The 19,472-nt window shown below is 57.8% G+C and overlaps 8 protein-coding genes across 8 annotated transcripts; 2 read left to right on the plus strand and 6 right to left on the minus strand.

Moving 5' to 3' along the window:
- Positions 1-74: 74 nt before the first annotated feature.
- V1518DRAFT_410873 (trypsin-like cysteine/serine peptidase domain-containing protein) lies at positions 75-1,208 on the minus strand. Its single transcript, XM_066902711.1, has 2 exons — positions 191-1,208; positions 75-138 (listed from the first exon to the last, which is right to left on the minus strand). Exon 1 carries the CDS (start codon positions 1,119-1,121, stop codon positions 492-494), a length of 630 nt encoding a protein of 209 aa, XP_066762701.1. The 5' UTR covers positions 1,122-1,208; the 3' UTR covers positions 75-138; positions 191-491.
- Positions 1,209-4,922: 3,714 nt separating this feature from the next.
- On the plus strand, positions 4,923-5,835 carry V1518DRAFT_410883 (uncharacterized protein). Its single transcript, XM_066902712.1, has one exon. The coding sequence runs from the start codon at positions 5,015-5,017 to the stop codon at positions 5,729-5,731; it is 717 nt and encodes a 238-aa protein (XP_066762702.1). The 5' UTR covers positions 4,923-5,014; the 3' UTR covers positions 5,732-5,835.
- V1518DRAFT_410886 (Alpha/Beta hydrolase protein) lies at positions 5,760-7,650 on the minus strand. The gene is made up of 4 exons (XM_066902713.1): positions 7,423-7,650; positions 7,153-7,360; positions 6,927-7,100; positions 5,760-6,876 (listed from the first exon to the last, which is right to left on the minus strand). Exons 1-4 carry the CDS (start codon positions 7,442-7,444, stop codon positions 5,829-5,831), a joined length of 1,452 nt encoding a protein of 483 aa, XP_066762703.1. The 5' UTR covers positions 7,445-7,650; the 3' UTR covers positions 5,760-5,828.
- Positions 7,651-7,711: 61 nt separating this feature from the next.
- Positions 7,712-9,134, minus strand: V1518DRAFT_410888 (chitin deacetylase 2). The gene is made up of 4 exons (XM_066902714.1): positions 8,783-9,134; positions 8,663-8,717; positions 8,563-8,600; positions 7,712-8,504 (listed from the first exon to the last, which is right to left on the minus strand). The coding sequence occupies exons 1-4, from the start codon at positions 9,075-9,077 to the stop codon at positions 7,918-7,920; spliced, it is 975 nt and encodes a 324-aa protein (XP_066762704.1). The 5' UTR covers positions 9,078-9,134; the 3' UTR covers positions 7,712-7,917.
- Positions 9,135-9,342: 208 nt separating this feature from the next.
- V1518DRAFT_410891 (P-loop containing nucleoside triphosphate hydrolase protein) lies at positions 9,343-13,774 on the minus strand. Its single transcript, XM_066902715.1, has 5 exons — positions 13,689-13,774; positions 13,619-13,634; positions 13,464-13,568; positions 10,268-13,405; positions 9,343-10,210 (listed from the first exon to the last, which is right to left on the minus strand). Coding segments are annotated over exons 1-5 (3,966 nt in total). The 5' UTR covers positions 13,691-13,774; the 3' UTR covers positions 9,343-9,505.
- Positions 13,775-14,581: 807 nt separating this feature from the next.
- V1518DRAFT_436611 (uncharacterized protein) lies at positions 14,582-15,562 on the minus strand (the record flags this gene model as incomplete). The annotated part of the gene is made up of 1 exon (XM_066906301.1): positions 14,582-15,562. One exon carries the CDS (start codon positions 15,560-15,562, stop codon positions 14,582-14,584), a length of 981 nt encoding a protein of 326 aa, XP_066762706.1.
- Positions 15,563-16,454: 892 nt separating this feature from the next.
- On the minus strand, positions 16,455-17,658 carry V1518DRAFT_390383 (Krr1p). The gene has a single exon (XM_066901751.1). It carries the CDS (start codon positions 17,524-17,526, stop codon positions 16,555-16,557), a length of 972 nt encoding a protein of 323 aa, XP_066762707.1. The 5' UTR covers positions 17,527-17,658; the 3' UTR covers positions 16,455-16,554.
- Positions 17,659-17,936: 278 nt separating this feature from the next.
- On the plus strand, positions 17,937-19,142 carry V1518DRAFT_403611 (uncharacterized protein; the record flags this gene model as incomplete). Its single annotated transcript, XM_066901872.1, has 1 exon — positions 17,937-19,142. One exon carries the CDS (start codon positions 17,937-17,939, stop codon positions 19,140-19,142), a length of 1,206 nt encoding a protein of 401 aa, XP_066762708.1.
- Between the last annotated feature and the right edge of the window lie 330 nt (positions 19,143-19,472).

A 19,472-nucleotide genomic window follows, 5' to 3' on the forward strand; every position in this document is an offset into this window, starting at 1 on the left:
ACCGCGCCGCACGCCGCACACGTGCATGGCATCATGTGCAGTTATTTCGAAAGCGCGCTTGCTACCGCAGTACAGAACAGGCAAGGACGCCGCTTCCTCTTGCGTGTATGGTCACTCAGACTGTTGCCGGCGCCCCGGGTATGTCCTACTTTCTTCTGTCATGTTAAGAACCGTTAATAATAGCCCTTAGTGCCGCTTTCTTGATGATGAAAATATTTAAGAAAATGAGGTGTACGTTCTCGTGCGGCCACTGATCACACAGAACAGATATCGGAATAGAAGGTCCTAACGGCGCTGATCTACAACGCGTTACGCAACGACACGAGTGACTATATACTACAATCGTCTGATGATGAATATCACAAAAGCCAAATTTGAGCGTGCATGTTTTTTCCTCGTTTTACACCCGTGGAAACGACAGTGCGTGTATGAGAATCGCAAGAGAGTTGATTTCTGAAGACTTGGCGTTAGATCGTGTGTGTACTGATAAACTACAGCTTAACTTTTTTAGTGTCTTGCGGCACATCCTTGTGTGTGCTCTGCATCGTCCATAGCCGCTTCACTCGCTCACTCGTCTGCACATGTCCCCCACAGAGCACCGCGTCGAGACCCGCGCGGAGCACAGCTGTTGGAATCGCGAAGCCGAGTTGCGGATATATCATCCCCGTACTTTCCACCTTCGCGTTGCTCGTGATCATCCCCACTAGTTTCCCCTCAGGCATCGCAAATAACCCGCCACCAGAAGATCCGTTCCAGCACGCTGCGGAGGTGGCCAACATCATTTGTTCTGCAGGGCTTCCGTCCTCTAACGGAAGCTTGACGACCTGCGTGATAATCCCCCTTGACACCAGCGGCTCGCCATCCAGTGTCCCCACCCCCGTCGCCTGCGACGAGTACAGACCGTATCCAATCGACATTACCTTCGCTCCACCCCTTATCTCCACTTCATGCTCCACTCGTGCAAACATGTCAAAAGGCTCATCCACCCTTAAAAACACGATATCCATCCCCTCCACCGGTCTCGTCGAGGAAACCACTCGTATCGCTTTCGAATTCAGCGAAGTTCGCACTGTGATACAGGCGGCGTCTAGCGGAGCAACGTGCAGGTTCGTCACGACCATATCAGGTGCGATGATGATGCCGCTGCCCCATGTGCGTTTGCTCCGGTTTCCGTGAACAACGTAAATGCAAACTACCGTCTTGCTAACCGCTTTCACGACGTCCTGTGTTCTTGTAGAGACCGCTGAGATCGCCTCCATAGATGTGTCGTTAAGAATCAGCATCGAACTTTTCAGCTCCTGCGCACCTGCGAGATTCTGAAGCTGGGACCCCAGATCTCGGATTATCGCCGTCCACGGGTAAATCACACATAACTCGCCCTCACCGTTCGTTTTCCGTAGCGCACCAGCAACAATCCCCACGCTAGAGGCGTCCTCGTCCGCATCCGCCCGCACCATAACAGCAGCGCCTTCAAGCCCTTCCAGATACCGTACATCAGACAACACCACTCCCGACGATGATGGTTTTTCGACGAAGCTAACCGTCCCCGCGGTTTGGAACCCGAGAAACACTGCTGGCGAATCGACCACGAACGGTGCGCCCTCGACGAGTACCAACGTGCCGGGCGCGACTCCTCCAGAAGTCATAACGGGAGCAAATCTGCGCAGCAGAGCGGGTATTTGTCGTCGTGGACGAAAAACGGCAAGTAAGCCCGGTTCCGCAAGGTCTGTTGATAACGGGTGGAATTGCATCGACGCCACCGAGGTTCGGGAGATGAATGATCGTAGACCTGGAAGGTCGTAGGAGCTGTATGCGTCCGCCGGTGTCCATGATACACTATCTGCAGACCGATGAGTTTCTTTCTACTTTCAATTCCACGACGGCATGTGGCGACATACCGGAAGACACGCTCTCCGCACTGGCCACAAAGAAGCTGCACTGGGGATTCATCCTCACATCCTTACTCGCCAACACCGATGATCTATATCCATGTTAACAGCCTAGTCATACGTCCCCATTCAAACAGCGACACCTTACATGGTAAAGACAAGTCCATTCTCCTCATCATCGCCTTCCACGATATATACCCCCGATACGCCGACTTGCAAGATCTCTTTCCCGACTCCACTTGTATAAACGACTTTCACCGCCACCGGCGCATAGTCAAAGTTCGCCTGCCTCGCCGTCAACGGCTGCACCATTTCGTTTGAAAATCTATTTCATAAACAAGGCCAAAATCTCCCCGGGTTCTGCGCTACTTCTGCTGCTCGATACTCCTGCGTTCAGCATAGGTGGGGTTTGGGAGGTTGCGAATGTACGTACCGCAGTCTCGCGCTCGACCTTACAGCAGATATTTCTCCAATAGCTGCAACACCACAGAAGAGCTCTGCTCGACGTAATTGTAGACACTGAAAGAGGCGCTAGCCGCGATGAGAGGAAGATCTGCTTATTGATTTAGTATGAACAGATAGACTGACTGAGCACTAGATCGTATCAGGTGTGCTAATTTTGAAATGTACGCAGCCGCAAGTTAGATTTCTGGGTTCTCGAGTATATTGTGTCAATGATGGCGCTCCTTCTAGGTGATTTAGCGAATCTATGTTGTAATGGACGCGAGACTTACAACCACTGTGGATAGCGTAAGTTGCCCGTCCCAGCTGGCGCAGTGTCATATTGCGGATCGCGTACGCGCACTTCGCTGACTAAAATTGCACACCAGTCTGTCTGTTTGCCTATGCTAACCTGGCATTCACCTGACACCATGTAGGGGGATTTATATTGCCAAAGTCTAGGACAGTAGTGCGCTTCGGAACGTCTAGCTTCTTCATCAAACTTGCTGATGCATACCTAGTTGAATGAAGAGAGGAATCAACTTTGAATAAACAAGGCTTAGACAAGTACAGGCTTTTCGCTGTTGGTGCCTGCTTAGCCATTGTGTGTGATGTTCGAGCGACGACGCGTCGCGCTGTATCGCGTGACCTTCACGTTGAGATTCAGCGCTGAACACCTCACAGTACCATAACAGACCGATGACCGAATTCCGTTCCTCGACCGTACTCTGTGATTACTTTCCGTTCAAATACGAATCCCGTTGATGCTCCTCCACCATACGCCGGTTCTCGCCCACTCGACCTCGGATAATGGTTGTTTTAAACAGCTCCCACCCGAAACCGACGCTGCCCTGGCACCGTCACGACCAACATAGGGGCAGCGTCTTTGAAAGCTAACGGATATTTTCAAGAAGACCCTGGACGACAACGTCATCACCGCTGCAGTTCCGGCGTATGACAGGAAGCCGAAGTCGAAGGCGATACTACTTATGAAGATGGTCATGACCGGGGAAGTCTCTTGCGAAGCTACATCGCCGCCGTGCAGCGTTCGCTTCTGTGTCGGTCCTGAGGTTTCCGACACCTAAGCGCCTGCATACGACTGCACGTTCGCGGTTTACTACAAGCCTATCAATTTCCATGTACTCCTTGGCGTTGTTCTCACTCTCGTTCTCTACGAGATTACAATTATTCGTCCGTTATCGGCATATCCGACTTCAAGAATATCGATACCGACTGCTCTATCAATGTTCCCGGCGAGAAGCTATCTGATGTGATATCTGATTCTAATGAGACGCTGGAGCTGAGTATTCTTTTCGATGCTCAGATACTATCTTGGGTAGGTTCCGCGCCGGCAGATGTGGCGGCATCGGTCGGTGAACGGATGAAGTATTCTGAAGGTTCTGAGTTCGCATGCCCCATGCCTGTCCAGGGTCCTTTATTTGGCGATTCTGAGTGTGATGATATGTCTGATTGTGCTACATCTCTGGAGGCAGAAACTGCCGTGCGCCAAGCTGATGTTCTATACCCCGTACGTGCAGCCTTCTCTAGTTCTGTGACCAGACTCGGTACACTTGTGCGACTGCGAATCCGCATCCGGCCCACATCCGGCCCAAGACGCCACCAAACGGCAGACCACCACGCGCAACTGCAATGCATACGACGGGACCATGCTTCAACACTAATGTGATCGATGCGAGTACAATGAGAAGTTGTGTGGCGAAAACGGCACGATTGATGTTAACTTCCCCGTACACGCGCATGGCGTGACGCATATGGCAAAGTTCATGTTGCGCAACCTCCCCAAAAGCGAGCTGCCGATGCATCGGTTCTGGGGGCCGAGGCACATGATTTTGGAATACCGGTCGTTTGAGTATTGGCGAGCAGAACACGGTGATGGTTTTTGTGTGCCGGCGTCAGTGAGAGATCGAGCAGTTGGCTATAGATTGTGTAGTTTTTGTACTGCAAGTAAGACAAGCGGACTGGTTTTGACATTGTGTGCTCGAGAAGACTGTGTATTATTAGCTGTCAGTCCACGGTTGAAATTGCTAGATGATGTTTGCAATTAATGATAATACCGATTTCTGGCATTGACACGTAGGGCTTCTCGCGCTTCTGGTCGTCGCGGTATAACGGAGTGAACTTATGTTGTTTGACAGGAAGGGCCATACCAAGGAGAAAGCACAGTTCCCCGTCCGATCAACACTCGTTAACCTTCTTTGGGCCTACTTAGTACTGCAGTGGGAGACCATGCTGGAATCGTAGGTGCTCTTCTTTTTTAATTCGTGCCGCGTGCAGAACTAGGAAGACTGAATCAATTACGGTGGGGTGCCCGCACGACGTTCAGCATACCTTTGGGAGATTGCTGAACGAAGACGTATAGGAGTCATCGCGCTGCACATAACACATACTTACCCCAAGTTTAAAATACAGCTAAGTACCGCGTGAAAAGCTGCTGGTGCGAGAATAGGGATTTGACTATTCATGAGCTTTGAACGGATAGAGCAAACTGCTTGCGTCGAAGCGTTGTCTGCTAAAGGATCCCCCCTGTGTATAAACCCTTACCCGCTACTCTGCACCGCCTCATTTGTCAGCCACACATCTCCGCACTCGCCACTTTCTCTTCCCCAGCTGCACTACTTTCAACGCTTGCCAGGACGGCAACCGACAAGACAACCGTTACAACCATGTCCTCGAGCTCCACAGTCCCATTTTTCAAAAAGCCATCGGCCAAATTTGCAAATATGCGCAAACGCGTGACCAAACCTGCCGCTGCTGCTACAGACGAACAAAAGAAAGTCGTCGCCGACGACACGCCGGCATCCAACTCCTCCAGCGACTCCAGCGACAACGACAGTGACAGCTCCGACAATGGCGCAACCCCAAAAACCTCTCTCGTGCGCAAGCGAAAACGGAATGTTGCGGGAATATCCGACACCATCACAAGTTCTGCGAACGGAAGCTCCAAAATCGGTGTCTCAAAGAACGAAATCACAGGCGGCGTGCACCACCAAACCACCGGCGATGCGTCGGTCTCGAATTCAACGGACATCACCAAAACCAGCGCCTTTTACGACGGCGACGACGGGAATAAGCCGACAACCGCCGATGAGAAGGAGGAATACAAAGAAGGCGTGTATTCCGGTAACGCCAACTACCGCAAATTCACCACGCCGCGCGAATCAATGACGAAGAAAATCGGACCGATGCGCGCGTCGTCGAATATCCGTAGCACTACCGTCACTGATTATCAGCCCGACGTGTGTAAAGATTACAAGCAGACCGGTTTCTGCGGGTACGGCGACTCGTGCAAGTTCCTGCACATTCGGGAGAATTACAAAGCTGGGTGGCAGCTGGATAAGGAATGGGAGGAGGTGCAGCGGAAAAAGAATAAGTCGGGTTAAAAAGGGTTTTGCTTGTTGTACATTATTGTTTGATAGAAATCTTTGCATTTGGCGCCGTATCATACATCCGTTCTGACTACTATAATTAAATGCGAATTTACCACGTCGTGAGATCCTCAACCTCGCCCACGGTGCTGTTATACTTGACATCCTCAAGCTCCTCCGCATCGGAAAGAATTTGCGCACCCTCCCTGCTCATGATATCTGGTAATGTCTCCTCTAAGAAATTCACAATCAGCCGATTCACCTCCGCGAACTCGAGCAAAAACGCATCATGGCCCTCGGGCGAGTTGATCTTCGCCAGCCGCGCATTGGGCATGTATGTAGCAATTTCCTGCTGCTCCGCAAAGGTGAACAAGCCGTCGGATTCGATGCCGATGACGAGCGCGGGCTGCGTGAGCGTAGTGAGGGCATGTCTCACGTCGTCGCCGCGGTCGCGCGAGATGTCGTGTGTGTCGAGCTTGCGCGTGATGGCGATGTAACAGTTCGCGTCGAAGCGCTTCACGAACTTGTCGCCCTGGTACCGCAGGTAGCTCTGCGCGGTGAAGAACGTTTGCGGCCGCCGGTTGCCCTGCAGCGATGAGGAGGACGAGACATGGGTCAGCGGGGATCCCCCTGCCGGCGACGACGACACAGACGATGCCGCTACGGCGGAAGTCGCCTCGCCCGGTGTCGGCGTAGTCTCGCGAGACACCGACGCAAGCTTCTTGCCGTTCTTGAAGCCCTCGTTGTGCACCGCCCAGTTCTCCTCCGACACCGTCTCCGGCGCCCGCTGCGGCGCGTTGATCGTGCGATGCCTACTCGGATCCGGAACGTTGCGCGAGAATTTTGTCTCGAAACTATCCCGCGAGCGGTATGTGAGCAGCGCCGACATGCGCGCCGCGCCTAGCCCGGAGTTCGGCGGGTCGTCGAAGGTGTAGTAACCGTCTGCGTATTTCGGGTCGGAGTAGATGCACTGTCGCTGCGCCTCGCCCCAAGAGATGCACCAAGCGCTGTGCCGCGAGGATGTCGCGAGGGGTACGATGGAGCGCACGTAGCTTGGTCCAAAAAACGCATACTCAAGAACAAGCATGCCACCCATGGATCCGCCGATGCATACCGCGATCTGGGCGATGCCTAAGTCATCGAGGATAAGTTTGTGTATGCTGATCATTGTTAGCCTGCGTTCGTTCAACGATGCGTGGGGTTAACACACTTGACATCATCGCGGACGGTGACCAGCGGGAACTCTGGCCCGTACATCTTCCCCGTCTCCCCATTGAGCGTGCATGGTGATGCAGATCCGTACGGCGATCCTAGCGAGTTCAGACAAATAATGAAAAACCGGGAGATATCAAACGCCTTCCCCGGCCCTATTAGTGGTCCCCACCTGATACTCCCATCAGCACATCTTCACCTTCTCACACCGCGACAAAACATACCAATCACTAACATCCGCCGAGCCCGTCAGCGCATGGCAAATCACCATGACATTGTTGCATTCAGCGTTCAACTTGCCCCACGTCTTGTACGCGACGGGGAAGTTCCGTATGACCATTCCAGACTCGAGCGTGAACTCAGGGATGATTGCCACTTTCTGGCCCTGCACAACACTGAAGAACGGGTTTTCCGGCTCCTCCGTAACTCGCACTGTCTTGAGTTAGCTATTGTCCCTCTGCTTCGCCTCACGTCAATGAGGTGGATGTGCATACCATAGCATGGCGTTGGTGCCATTTCCACTGTCCAAGCACAAACTGACGCAAGAAGTCAATAATCAATTCCAAGTGGGCTAGGTGCCGGATATATATGTAGCAAGCGCACAGAAGTGGCTTGGTGGCAGTCGAACCGTGAGATGGGATTGATGAGTCTACGAAAGATCCTCAAATACGCCGCACCCGCGGCGACGGTAAGAGATGAATGACTCCCAGGCGATTATTGCGATGCCGCGCTCTTCGCGGTTTGGTTATCAACGAACGGGTTAAACTACGATTCATCATATTCGTGATCAATTGCTTTTGATTGTAATTATATTCATACGCTATTCTATCCGAATTGTGTCAAAACCCACAAAAATGCATGTGTCTATCATAGCGATTCCGTGGCACCATTAATATAAGCGCGAACGAGTGAACAGAAGAAACAGAACGTCATGCACGAAAACAGTCCCAACCGAGCAAAGGTATAAAAGAGTCACAGAGCCGGGTATACTACTGATACCACGCAGCGTTCGGATCCTTGCCGCAGCCCGCGGCAACGAAGCTGTCCCCGCCGATGATATTGCTTATCTGAATCCCGGCGCCGACCGTGTGCTGGGTATTATCATGCTCGAGCATGATGCCGGTGATATGCGACGTCTTCCACGCCCGGATCTGATCCAACACCTCGCCTTCCGTGCGGGAGCGATCGTTCAGACGCCAGTCGTTGGTATCCAGATCCCACACAATAACAGTCAATCCCAGCCTGCGCGCGATCTCCCGCACACGGTTATCAACCCCGCCAAAAGGCGGGCGGAAATACTTGGGGATGACTCCCGCGGTCGCGTTCATGGCCCAGATTGACCACTGCAGCTGACCCACGATCTGCTCGTTGGACAGGCTGGGCAGGTGCTTGTGGCCGTAGGTGTGCGACGCGAGAAAATGCCCGTCGCGGCGCATTTCGCGGAAGATTTCGGGGTATACAAGTGTCTGGATGCCAAGGACAAAGAACGATGCCTTGCGGTTGCCAGCGTGGCGGAGGTAGTTGAGGAGCGTGGGAGTGTCAGCGGTGGGGCCGTCGTCGAAGGTCTGCACGAGGTCTGCGGGAAGCAGCAGTTAGCTCTGAGGCGGTGACTAAACGGTAGGCGAGCGGCGTACGATTGCAGTGGCGGATATCATCGGGCCCGACGCAGTGTCTGTGACAAATAATTGTTAGACGTCATCGCGGCGGGGAAGCGCAGAAAAGATGTTCAACAACCCGCAGTCAAAAGAACAGATATGCGGCGCAATCGCTTTCCAGCACGTCGCCTGATCTACCACACTTATTATCAGCGCGTGCCCATTTGTCTGGTGGAGCGAAACACCAATTAAAACTAACCGTATTGCGGGATGTTTGGGATGCCGCGAAAGTCAAAGTCCATGCCCTTGACGTACGGCGCGTCGAGGCCTGGCCACTGGTGCATGCCGGTCTTGTCGCGCAGCCACTGCGGGAAGGGCTCGCGCGTCGGGAAGTAGAACTGGCGTTTGCCGAGGAGCGCACGCGACTCTTGCGGAGGGAGGGGGAACACGGCAGTGAAGGCGTCGTCTACGGCGAGCGGTTCGAGCGCCGCCGCGGCGGTGGAGGAGCCAAGCGCGAGCAGACAGAGCAGCACGGCGCGCATGGCAGGTTTCATTGAGTGCTCCTGACGAGACGTGGAAAGCGAGGCGGAGAACGGGAAGTGACGACAACGCGCAGGGCAGGCGGGGTCAGCGCGTTTGGATTCCGGCCGGCGCGCATTTCACAACAGCGCCGGCCGGGGACACACAGCCCCACGATAGGCACTTTCACACGCACAGCTCGCTGCACACTAAACCGGTGCACATCCCGCGGAAGGGTCAGTGCGGGGTACGGACGGCTTACCCCACACGATTACGTGAGTACAGCTGTGGAGGAATAGCTCCCTCTCTGACTCGCCCTATCTCCAATTTCCATCTCCCCTTCGCCGCACCGCCCCCGCAAATCCTCTGCCCTGGTTTATCCCACATGACCTCGCGCCCGCCGCGCACGCGAGTCCAATATCACTACTTTCTTCGTCACGGATTTTCATTTCAACCCCGTTAGCTACTCGAATACGTCACTCATGCTCTGCCGCTCTATCTGCGACTTTTGGTTCTCGTTTCGCGACACTCGGAAGTAGTACTCGCAGTAGTTCGCCCCGTTCATGAACCTCAGAAACTCCTCGTCGTGTGTAATCACAATCAGCTGGAAATTCCGCTGCGCGCGGCGCGCCTCGATAATATTTCCCAGGCTCCGCGCGAGCGACTTCACGTTTTCGCGATCGAGGTTCGTCGTCGGCTCATCCAGCGCGATGATGCCGCAGTTCACGCCGAAGCACTCCGCGAGGGCAAGCCGGATGATGATGCTCGCGAGCACCTTCTGTCCCGCGCTGCAGCGCCCACGCATGTCGAGTTCAGCGTCCTGCTTTACCATGCATACGCGGTAGTTGTACGAGCGGTTACCCTTGCCGGTCTCGTCATCCGACCGGATCAGAATCGTGTCCACGTCCGTGCCGCTGTAGGTCCGCTTCCACAGCTCGTCGATGATGCGGTTGATTTCCTCCATCTTGAGACTGTGGTATCGCATGATTGCGCTGTCCACGGCTTTGCTGTACTTTGCCAGGTCCTCGTGCGTGGCGGTCTTCACCTTTAACTTCATTAGGTTCTCCTTATATATCTTATGCACCTCGCGAAACTCCGTCCTGAGCTCCAGCTCCGACCGCCGTAGTTGATCGTCCATCTGCTTGATTTCGCCAATCTTGCTTCCGTACTGTACATATTAGCAAGACCCCACCATACCCTCCCCTCCCACAAAAAAAAAACTCACCTCAGCGTTCAACCGCGTGTGGTTATTCCGCAAACGCTGCAAGTTCTGTTCAAACCGCTCCTTCTCATGCTCCGCGTTCTTCGCCTCCAACGCCCTTACCTCCTCTGCCACCGCGCGCATCTTCGCTCGCATCTGCCTCAGCTGCATGTTATCCGAGATCTTGCGCTGCTCCACGCTCATATTCGCAAGTGCCTTATCAAGCTCATTCCGCTTCTCCGTCGCGCTCTCAAGCTCCGCCTCGCACGCGGCGACGCGATTTTCGTACTTCTCCACGCGCGCGCGCGCGCGCTCGAGTTTGTCCGCTCCGTTGTTGGCTTCGAAGGCCGTTATGCTGGCGTGTATTGCGTCAAACTCGGCGAGACTGCTCGCGACCTTGCTCGCGTCGCGCAGCGCGTCTTCCTCCTGCCGCCGATACCGATCCCGCATGCCTGTGTAGTGCTTCACACGCTCCTCGATCGCCGGTACAAGTGCAACAAGCTTCATCTCGAGTCCCTGTATCGTGTGCGCGGTGTCGGCGCGTTCCTTGCTTATCTCGCCCACCCTGTTGATCAACGACTGCTTGTTGTTAAACATGTTCTCGTTTGCGGTTAGCTGCAACTTGCGATCCCGCGCCTGTCCGTCCGCGAGCGCGATCTGCGTGCGTTGCACCTCGCGATCGTCCGCGAGCCTTTGCAGCTCCCGCCGGCACTGCGTCGCGTCGTCGGTTAGTCGTTGTCGCTCGCGCTCGACTTCCTGCAGCGAGCGGACCATCCCAGAGTCGTTGAGCTGGGATTGGTACTCCGCGACCGTCGCGCTGATATCAGCGAGCTCTTTAAGCGCGCGCGTGATGTCGCCGACGGGTTTGCGGAGAGTGTCGAGATCGTTTATGCGCTGGCGCACGCCGGCGACCAAGTCCGTGCACTTCTCGACGTGAACACCCGCGACTTCGAGATCCCCGCCGACCGCCATGACCTGCTTGCTCAGCCCAGGAATCGTGCGCTGCAATTCACGAATGCGGATCACATCCCCGGCGAGCCCCCGCAGCAACGTAAGATCCGTGTTCAACTCCGCCGCTTTTGCTTCGAAAGTTTCTCTCGTCAGCTTCCTGAGCCTGCTGTTCACGCTCTTGATGAATTTCGCGGTGTGCATATGCATCCCGTCGTCGTCGTCTTCTTCTTCTTCCTGGTCGTCGTCGTCGCTATCCGCAAACGGCCGCTCGCACAGCGTGCAACAGCGAAATTCTTCTGCTTTTTGGATCGCGCTCTTGTAATACTTCAGCACGAAATCGAATTGCGCAAGATTCGTTGCGTTGTCTTCGAGCTGTTGCTCAACCTTCTCGACCTCGGAATCGTACTCGTCCACACTGACACCGTCACCCATCTTGTCCTCATACACGCCGAGCAGTCGTCCCAGCGCGGTCTGCTTTGCTTCCAACTCCTGCTTCACAAGCTCATACCGCGTCTCGAGCTGCGATAACTCCCTCGTGCTCATCTCGTGCTGCTTCTGCTCGCGCTGCAACTCGACCTGCAAGTCATCGTACGCGACCTTGAACGCCGCCTCAACCGTGTTCTTGTCAAACTCCACGCCCGTGAGTTGCTTATAGCGCTCGGCATTCACAGACGCGATCGCGTCGATCGTTTTCTCGCGCTTTACCATGTCTTCCTGCATGATACCCAGTTTTGCGCGCATGTCGGATTGCTTGTTCGACATCGCAAGCTCGTTATTGACAGCCTCAAGCTGCGCCTCGACTCCGCGCAACTGCGCCGTTTTCGCCGCCTGCTGCCCCGGAAAATCCATCTGCTCCATGACCGCGCGCGCGGCCTCGAGGCTCTTGATCTTACCCTCGTACTGCGATTTCTCGTACAAGATGTCCGCCTCGTCGATGCTGATGGCGTCAATCTGCGTTTGCAGCCTTCGAATCTCGTCCGCCCGCTTTGCATTCGCGCTTTTGTGCATCGAGACCTGCAGCTCATACTGCGTCTTGTCGCTCTTCACCTCGCTCAACTTTGTCTGTGCGTCGTCGACGTCCAGCTGCCCCTCCCTCTTAATCCGCTTCGCGGCGTCGGCGAATTGGCGCGCGTAGCACTGTAATTTCTCATGAAACTCGGCAATCTTGGCGTCGTCCAGCAACATGTCAAACCCCGCGATATTGTGTTGTCGCGAGATCACCTTTGCGAGCTCCTGCCGCCGCCCGCGCTGGGCATCGTTACTCGCGGCGCGCTCTTCCAGTAGTCCCTCGGTTACCTGTGCCGAAGACCGTTTCTGCTGCGCGACTGCGAGCTCTTCCCTGCGTCGCTCGACAATATCGGTCAGGTTTTCCAGGTCCTGGCGGTGATGCCCTAAGTCCTCGTGGAACGAATCCATGCGCAGCTGTAGCTCGTCATCGGTAAGCTCATCCAGAATCTCAATTGTGTTCGCCAGCTCTTGCTCCCGCTCCTGGAATCCCTTTAAGGTACTCCTGCGCTCGTTCAGATCCGACAGCGTCTGCTGAAACTCCTGGTTCGATTTGAACAGCACCTTGAGCTCCTCCTCGACCGTCTTCATTTCCGCGCTGAGCTGGCTAGCGTCGGCTTTATACCGCTCTCTGTCGGCGCCGAGCTGGACCACGCGCGACTGGATCTTGTCCGCACGGTCTTTGTCGTTTTTGAGGTGATCCACGTCGTTCTGCAACACCTTTGTGTCGACCGCGAGGTCCTTGCGGATGCCTTTGATCGCGTCAAGTGCTTTTGTGTACTTCAGCGCCTCAAAGATCTCGTCGAACCGCTTTTTCAACGCCGCCGGCTCGGAGAGCGGCCACAGACTATCGTCCTGGTGACAAAACACGACGTAATCCAATATCGCCTTCGACACGCCTAAGTACCTCGGCATCTGCAAATCAAGCTCCGCGCAGCGCGACGAGATCGACGAGCGCTTTCCGTCCGCGCCGGTCACCACAAGCTGCCCATCCAGCGTCTTGAACGTGCGCGACGCCTTCTTCACAGACAACTGCATCGACCGCGTGCAGATCATCTGCGCGCCGCTGGTGGAGGTGAAGCCGAGACGCACCTGCGCCATGACTTCCTTGTCGCGTGCGATTTTCGGGTCGTGGATGAATGCGCCGCCTTTGTTGTTGGGCGGGAGGTCGCCGGTGGTGGAGTAGCGCAGGCATTCGATGATTGTCTGCGGTGTCCAGTCGTGTGAGCGGCCGCTCCAGAGGGGGTGCATGAGGGGAACATACGGTCTTGCCAGAGCCGTTATGGCCGACGATGAGCGTGAGCGGAGTGTAGAAGTGGATCGTCTCGCGCTGGTGGTTGTCGAACGAGCGCACGCCTTGGATGGAGAGCTGCGTCCTGGTTAGCGGGCAGACGAGGACAGAGTGCACGCGACTCGCACTTTTTGGATGCTGGCCCTGCGCATCAGTTAGCAGCGGCACAGCGGTGCACACTCTGACAAAGACGCATACATGATTGCGTGCGAACCGCGCAGCGCGTGGGCTGGAGGATGGGTATTCGCCGCGTCGGTGGCTTGCGACGCGTACGCAGCGCTTGATCCGCCTGACGCGCCGCGCTCCTGCTACAAACACGCACAAATATCGCGGTGCGCTGACGCCTGCGGCGCAGCGTGGTGCTCGTACCCTCGCTTGCAGGGCCGCTGGGGCACTCTGGAACACTCTTCCACAGCGCGGACACGCAACCCTGCGGTCTGGAGCAGCAACAGCTGTAGAGGCGACGGGCCAGCTGGCCTCCGTCCACGTCTGTTTCGCGCCCGCTCCTGCGCCGCGCAGTGCTGTGGTCAGACTATTTTACACCGCGTGCCATCTGTGATCCCGCGCTGTGGCTGTGACCTCTGCAGTGTCAGGAGTAGTGTACAGGCACAGCTCGGGAAGAGCAGACTGCTGCGCAGTACATTATCTGCGCCAACTGCGAGGCCGGCCGCCCTCGCCCCAAGTGGCCGCTGTCATGCCACGCGCGCGCTGTTCGCGGCTCCGCGCCGTGTCCTCCCGCCTGTCGCACGTCGCAAGGTCACGCCGGCGGCGTGAAACCGAATATATGGCGAAGCGTCGCAGGCGTATTCTGCCGACGCGACGTCCGCCAGCGACCACGCGACAAACTCAGCTCAAGTCTTGCCACTTCTGCGCGACGTTGGGTGTTAAAATCCCGCGCCCAAACGCGTTCCGCTAATAATCCTGTTTTCGCGCACTTGTTTGTGCGCTTGTCCTTGTCATGTCCGGCGCCGTACCCGCTGCATGTGTGGGCTTAATTACTGGGAGCACGGCCCCGGGCCGCGCACTTACATCATTGCATGAAGATGACTGACTGTTGCTATGACTACTACTGCTGCCACGACTCTCCGCCGTCAGCCCTGGCCGTGCTTGAGCAGCCCCGTCTCTCCCACGGCTGCCGCCGCGTAGAAAATGGAGTCGCGCAACGATACCGCGGCGTCGGGCGGCGCGGGGATCCTGTCGCTCTGCGCGCCGCGGTCCTTGTCCAAGAACTCGTGCATCCGCAGGACCACCTCTCGCTGCAGCGCGGGAATCTTGTACGTGCGCGCGAGGCCCAGCAGGCCCGACAGCACCTCGACATCCCACGACGGGTCGAGCACGTCCGTGTAAAACCACTGCACCAGCGCAGCGACGATCTCGTACCGCTCCGGAATGAACAGCACGCGGCTCCGGCTGTTGTTGCCATCCGCCGGTGCATCCCCGCCGCTGTCGGCGCTCGCGTGGCTGCTGTGCCGCCGCGCCGCGGTGCTCGCGGCCGCGGTGAGCGCGACAAAGTAGTCCCCCCACCGCTTCTCCAAAACCTTGCTGAGAACTCCGATCCGGCGGGTTCGGGTGGTGAAGCTAGCCGAATCCTCGGCGACAGAGGACGCGTCGGACGCGTCGGACTCGAAGTCGTCCTGCCTGCGGCGGTCAAAACATGCGATTTCAATGTCTGCCAGCCCATCCTGCAGCATTGAGATACCTAGGTTTTGGCTCAGCCCAGAGTAGGTTGTGTGTGGGACGATGCCGTAGCCGGCGATGTCCATCTCGAGCAGGCTTGTAAAGTTGATGATGCGGTCATTGTAGTCGGAGAGCAACGACGTGCTGGACGACGACGAGCCAAGAAGCACGTACTTTGCGTGCTCGGCGTTGAAAAAAGAAAAATTCCACGAGGTGTTGCGCGAGTTGAGTTCCGCGTCGTGGTAGTTGAGCTTGCTCCAAACGCGCGCGCGCAGGTTGTAGACGAACACGGCGTACTCTTGCACCTGAGTGGTGAGATACACTCCGCCGATGAAGAGGTTTTCCCAGAGCACGCCCCCGCTGGGGAACCGCAGGAACGGCGGCGCGTTTGTCATCGCAATGTCCACTGGAGCAAACGGGGAGTCGCTTTCGGGGGTCAGCATGTTCAGCGAGATCTCTGAGGGCTGGCCGTTGAAATTCGAGAACAGAAACATCTTTGCGTGTGCTGAGATGAGGGTGGACCGATAAGAACCACACCCGCGAGCGAGAGAGTCGCCGGCGGAGGGCTCCTTGCGGGGACACAGCCAGACGTTATTTTCTAGGTCGAACAGCGCCGTGTTGAGGATATAGTTGTTGTCCGCGTCCTGCCCACCTACGAACGCAAGAATCGTGGCGCACACGCCCGCGCAGTGCGCCCAACGCGCGAAGGAGAGGGGGGGAGCGACGGCATCAGGAGAAGGAGTGGGAAATGGGAGCAGCGTCCACTTTGCGGTGCCGAGGTCGAACTTCCAGAGCTCGCCGGAGGCAATGCCGGCTGCAATCATGCCGCCAAAGACGTAAAGTGCGTCGCCGTAGTAGGTTGCGGTGTGGAAGTAGCGTCCGCAAGGACTGATACCTGCCTCCTCGGTTGCAACTGCGGCTGTGGGAAAGAGCTGCTTCCATGTAGCGCTGCGCAGGTCGAGCAGGTAGAGGGTCTTGCATAGGGAATTCGCGGACGCAAGCTTGCCGCCGTGCACAAAAACGCGGTGGGCATCGATGCAGATGGCGGGGCCGATGAGGCGGGGGGGCACGTCGCCGCGGGCGGTGCGCACGACGAGCTTGTTCTGAGCCCAGAGCATGCCGCGGAACGAGGGGACGCGGAGGTGCAAACTAGCGAGAAAACAAGCGGCGGCAAGGCGGCCGCGGTTGCAGCAGCAGCGGCGGCAGCAGCCGGAGCAAAGAAATCGAGAACCTAAGAGTGCTGAAGTGAGGGTGGAGGTGCCGATGTGATGAGGAGTGAGGGAGAGAGGGAGGGAGGACAAACAGGGGCAAAAGACGGTGCGGCTGAATTGAGCATCGCGCTTACCGTCACTGGCGTGTGATGACGATGATCTTGGTCTGCTCTACTCTAGTCTACACTCTTGCGTTTCCGCTTCTTCGGCTGCTCTTTCTCTGTCGGCTCCACCGGGGCCACAAAGTCTTTCTCGCGCTCGCGCTGGCGCTCGTTCTTCTTGTGCTGGCGCTGGTCGCGCTTGGCCTGGTCCTCGCGGTCGGCCTTGTCGCGCTTCGAGAGGAAGTACTCTCCCGACTCGAGCTGCAAGTCGACGTTGCGCGGCTGCTGTGCGGGCGGGAACGGCGTGTACGTCTTCTTCTCGCGCACCTTGGCCGGCTTGCGGCGGGGCACGTTGCGGGACTTAAAGTGGGGGAGGAAGCGGTCCCAGGACTGGTCTGCGAGCTCAGGGTTCTTTGCGAGCTCGCGCTTGATCATGAGCTGCTTGATGTGGTATATCGGGTGGATGTTGTGCATGCAGTCCTCCACGACGCGGCGCACGTCCTTGAGACCGCGGAAGGGCCCCATAGCCGCGACCGTGTTGCCCTGCACGAGGACATAGCAGCCGGTGAGGAGCTCGAGTGCCTTGAGCGTGTTGCCGGATGGCCCCAGAATGCGCTGGCGGCGCTTGACAAAGCGGTCCTTGTTGCCGACGAGGTTGCCGATTTTTATGATGTCGCAGGCGAGGGTGTCGTCCGAGAGGATCCTTGCGGCCTGGGGGTATGGCACGGAGCGGGCGAGGAGCTTGATGAAGTCGCGGGCGTTGAGGATGGCGGCGGGGTCGAAGGTCTTGCGGGTGGTGCGCACCGTCATGGAGCCCTCGACGAGATCGAGCGTGCACGCGATGCCGAGGGCGTCAAGCGCACGCGTGGCGTCGCCCCAGACCTGGCGGAGGTAGGCCTCGCGGTACTTTGGGAAGAGGGTGGCGAAGGAAGACTCCTCGGCGAACGGGAGGCCCGAGGCGTTGTCCTCCGGGGCGAAGGGGGCGATGGCCCACTTGTCGATGGAGGGCACGTCCCAGGGCTTGTCGCGGTTGTGCGTGGACGGCATTTAGATGTGAGCGAGCGCAGCGAGCGGCCGGTCGCACTGGCCGGGCGGGTGAAAATTCGTTGGGAGGAGCGAGTCCGCCTCAATCACCTGACTGTGCGCCGAGGGTGTCGTACGCCGTTGCCGAGCAGGTAGTGCGGGCTAGTGGTGGCGCTAGGACGGCGCTAGAGCCGGAGCGGGCGCAGTCTGAGCGGCGCGCCCCCAGCAGAGGCGGTACTGCGGCGCACGTGTTTGGCCACCACAGTGCTGCGCGCTAGTCCTAGCACGGAGTAGCGCAGACGCACGGACGGCGCGTGCGGGGCAGTGCGTTTGGAGCGCGGCCTTGAAAAGCGCCGCGTCCGCTGCGCTGCGTGTGTCGTCCCTCTGCCTGATCCGCCCCCAACAGCCCGACTCAACACCCGCCCAACAGAACCATGGAGTCCTGCGACTACTCCGACCTCGCGTCCGCGGCCTTCCTCAGCCTTGGCACCGCAGCCTTCTTCGATGACGCGCTGCTCAAGCCCCGCTCCGCCGACTCGTTCACCCTCCCCGGCGCGCTCCTGCCCCCCGCCTGGGCCTGCGACCTCGCGCTCTCCCCCGCGCCCTTCGCCGACGACGACCTCGCCGCCTACGCGCCCTCCGCGCCGCCCTCCCCCGCCCGCTACCCCGACTCGCCCGTCCTTGCGCCTGCCGCGGACTCCCCCGACACGCCCGCCACCGTGGACTCCCCCTACGCCCCGCTCGACACTCCGCAGCCCTTCCAGCACGTCCTCTCCCCACGCGGGGAGGTGCTGTTTGCGGCCCACACCGTCGAGCGCGTGCTGGGGTACGCGCAGCAGGAGTTCACCGGCAAGTTCCTCCGGTCGTTCGTCGCGCCTGCCGACTGCGACGCCGTCGTGGCCGAGCTCATGCGCGCCGCCGACGCGGCGGACGCGGCGGTCCACATCTTCTGCAGCTATCTCCGCAAGGACGGTGAGCTCGTCCGGGTCGAGCTCTCCGGCTCCGCACACTTCGCCGCCGCGGCGCCTACACCAAACTACGCGCTCTCTTCCTCTTCTGCGGTCCCGTCCCGCACCCTCAAGTGCTTCGTCCTCAACGCCCGGCCCCACTCCCCGTCCACCCCGCGTCCCGCCGCCCCGCTCGCGCTGCCCTTCGACTCCTTCCTCGACAACAGGTTCGAGCACCTCCTTGTCAAGCAGATCGTCGACGCTGCGCCGCCCTCAGCGGCAGTCTATCCGGCTGACCCGCCCACGCCGGCGTCAGCCTCATCCGCCTCCACCTCTCCCGCTGCCTTCCCCTTCGCCGACGCGTCACACATCCGCCGCCACTCCGCCGGCGATGTCCTCCAGCGCCGCCACTCCCCGTCTCTGCTCCCGCTGCCGAGCTCCTCCGCCGCCGTGGCCCCGGCCCAGCCGCCGCGTCACCCGCGCGCACATCACGCCAGCATCAGCGAGCCCAGTGCGCGGCCAACCAAGAAGCAGAAGACTTCTGCAGACGAGAAGGAGTACAAGTGCTCCGAATGCGGCACTCTGGACAGCCCGGAGTGGCGCAAGGGACCCCAGGGCCCCAAGACACTGTGCAACGCCTGCGGCCTGCGATGGTCGAAGTCCCTCAAGAAGCGCCTCGCCATCCAGAAGTAGCGCGCAGCGGACTTGCAGATCAAAATCAAAACGGATACACCCCCCGCAAAATGCTTTATCCTCTGCTGTTCTCCTCTCAATTGCCGTCCCTCAACTCCGCGACCGGCCACTCTCATCGCCGACTCTCACGCACTTCCGATTTAGAGGCGAAGCGGTCTTGACCGGAAGCCTAAGCAGTGCCTAGAGCCGGACAGACACTGCACGGATCCACCGCGACGTATTATCTTACGAGCTATATATATATTGACGATGATGTCCTGTTTTTCTTTGTTTGTGTAAATGGTTTTGGGTCCGGTGGGGTGTTGCGTCTGTTTGTTACATGTCTCTCCT

Source organism: Limtongia smithiae, assembly GCF_038497785.1.
Source record: "Limtongia smithiae strain NRRL Y-17922 unplaced genomic scaffold V1518scaffold_1, whole genome shotgun sequence".
NCBI classification, from domain to species: Eukaryota; Fungi; Ascomycota; class Lipomycetes; order Lipomycetales; family Lipomycetaceae; genus Limtongia; species Limtongia smithiae.

Coding starts and splice junctions, on each gene's coding strand:
- V1518DRAFT_410873 (XM_066902711.1), bottom strand. CDS start 1,121: ATGGTCGTGACGAACCTGCACGTTGCTCCGCTAGACGCCGCCTGTATC.
- V1518DRAFT_410891 (XM_066902715.1), bottom strand. Junction 13,406..13,463: donor ATAACGGCTCTGGCAAGACC/GTATGTTCCCCT, acceptor TGGACACCGCAG/ACAATCATCGAATGCCTGCG. Junction 10,211..10,267: donor ACACGCGGTTGAACGCTGAG/GTGAGTTTTTTT, acceptor TAATATGTACAG/TACGGAAGCAAGATTGGCGA.
- V1518DRAFT_410883 (XM_066902712.1), top strand. CDS start 5,015: ATGTCCTCGAGCTCCACAGTCCCATTTTTCAAAAAGCCATCGGCCAAA.
- V1518DRAFT_410886 (XM_066902713.1), bottom strand. CDS start 7,444: ATGGCACCAACGCCATGCTATG. Junction 7,361..7,422: donor GGCACCAACGCCATGCTATG/GTATGCACATCC, acceptor AACTCAAGACAG/TGCGAGTTACGGAGGAGCCG. Junction 6,877..6,926: donor ACCGTCCGCGATGATGTCAA/GTGTGTTAACCC, acceptor AACAATGATCAG/CATACACAAACTTATCCTCG.
- V1518DRAFT_390383 (XM_066901751.1), bottom strand. CDS start 17,526: ATGCCGTCCACGCACAACCGCGACAAGCCCTGGGACGTGCCCTCCATC.
- V1518DRAFT_410888 (XM_066902714.1), bottom strand. CDS start 9,077: ATGAAACCTGCCATGCGCGCCGTGCTGCTCTGTCTGCTCGCGCTTGGC. Junction 8,601..8,662: donor ATCTGTTCTTTTGACTGCGG/GTTGTTGAACAT, acceptor TATTTGTCACAG/ACACTGCGTCGGGCCCGATG. Junction 8,505..8,562: donor TGATATCCGCCACTGCAATC/GTACGCCGCTCG, acceptor TGCTTCCCGCAG/ACCTCGTGCAGACCTTCGAC.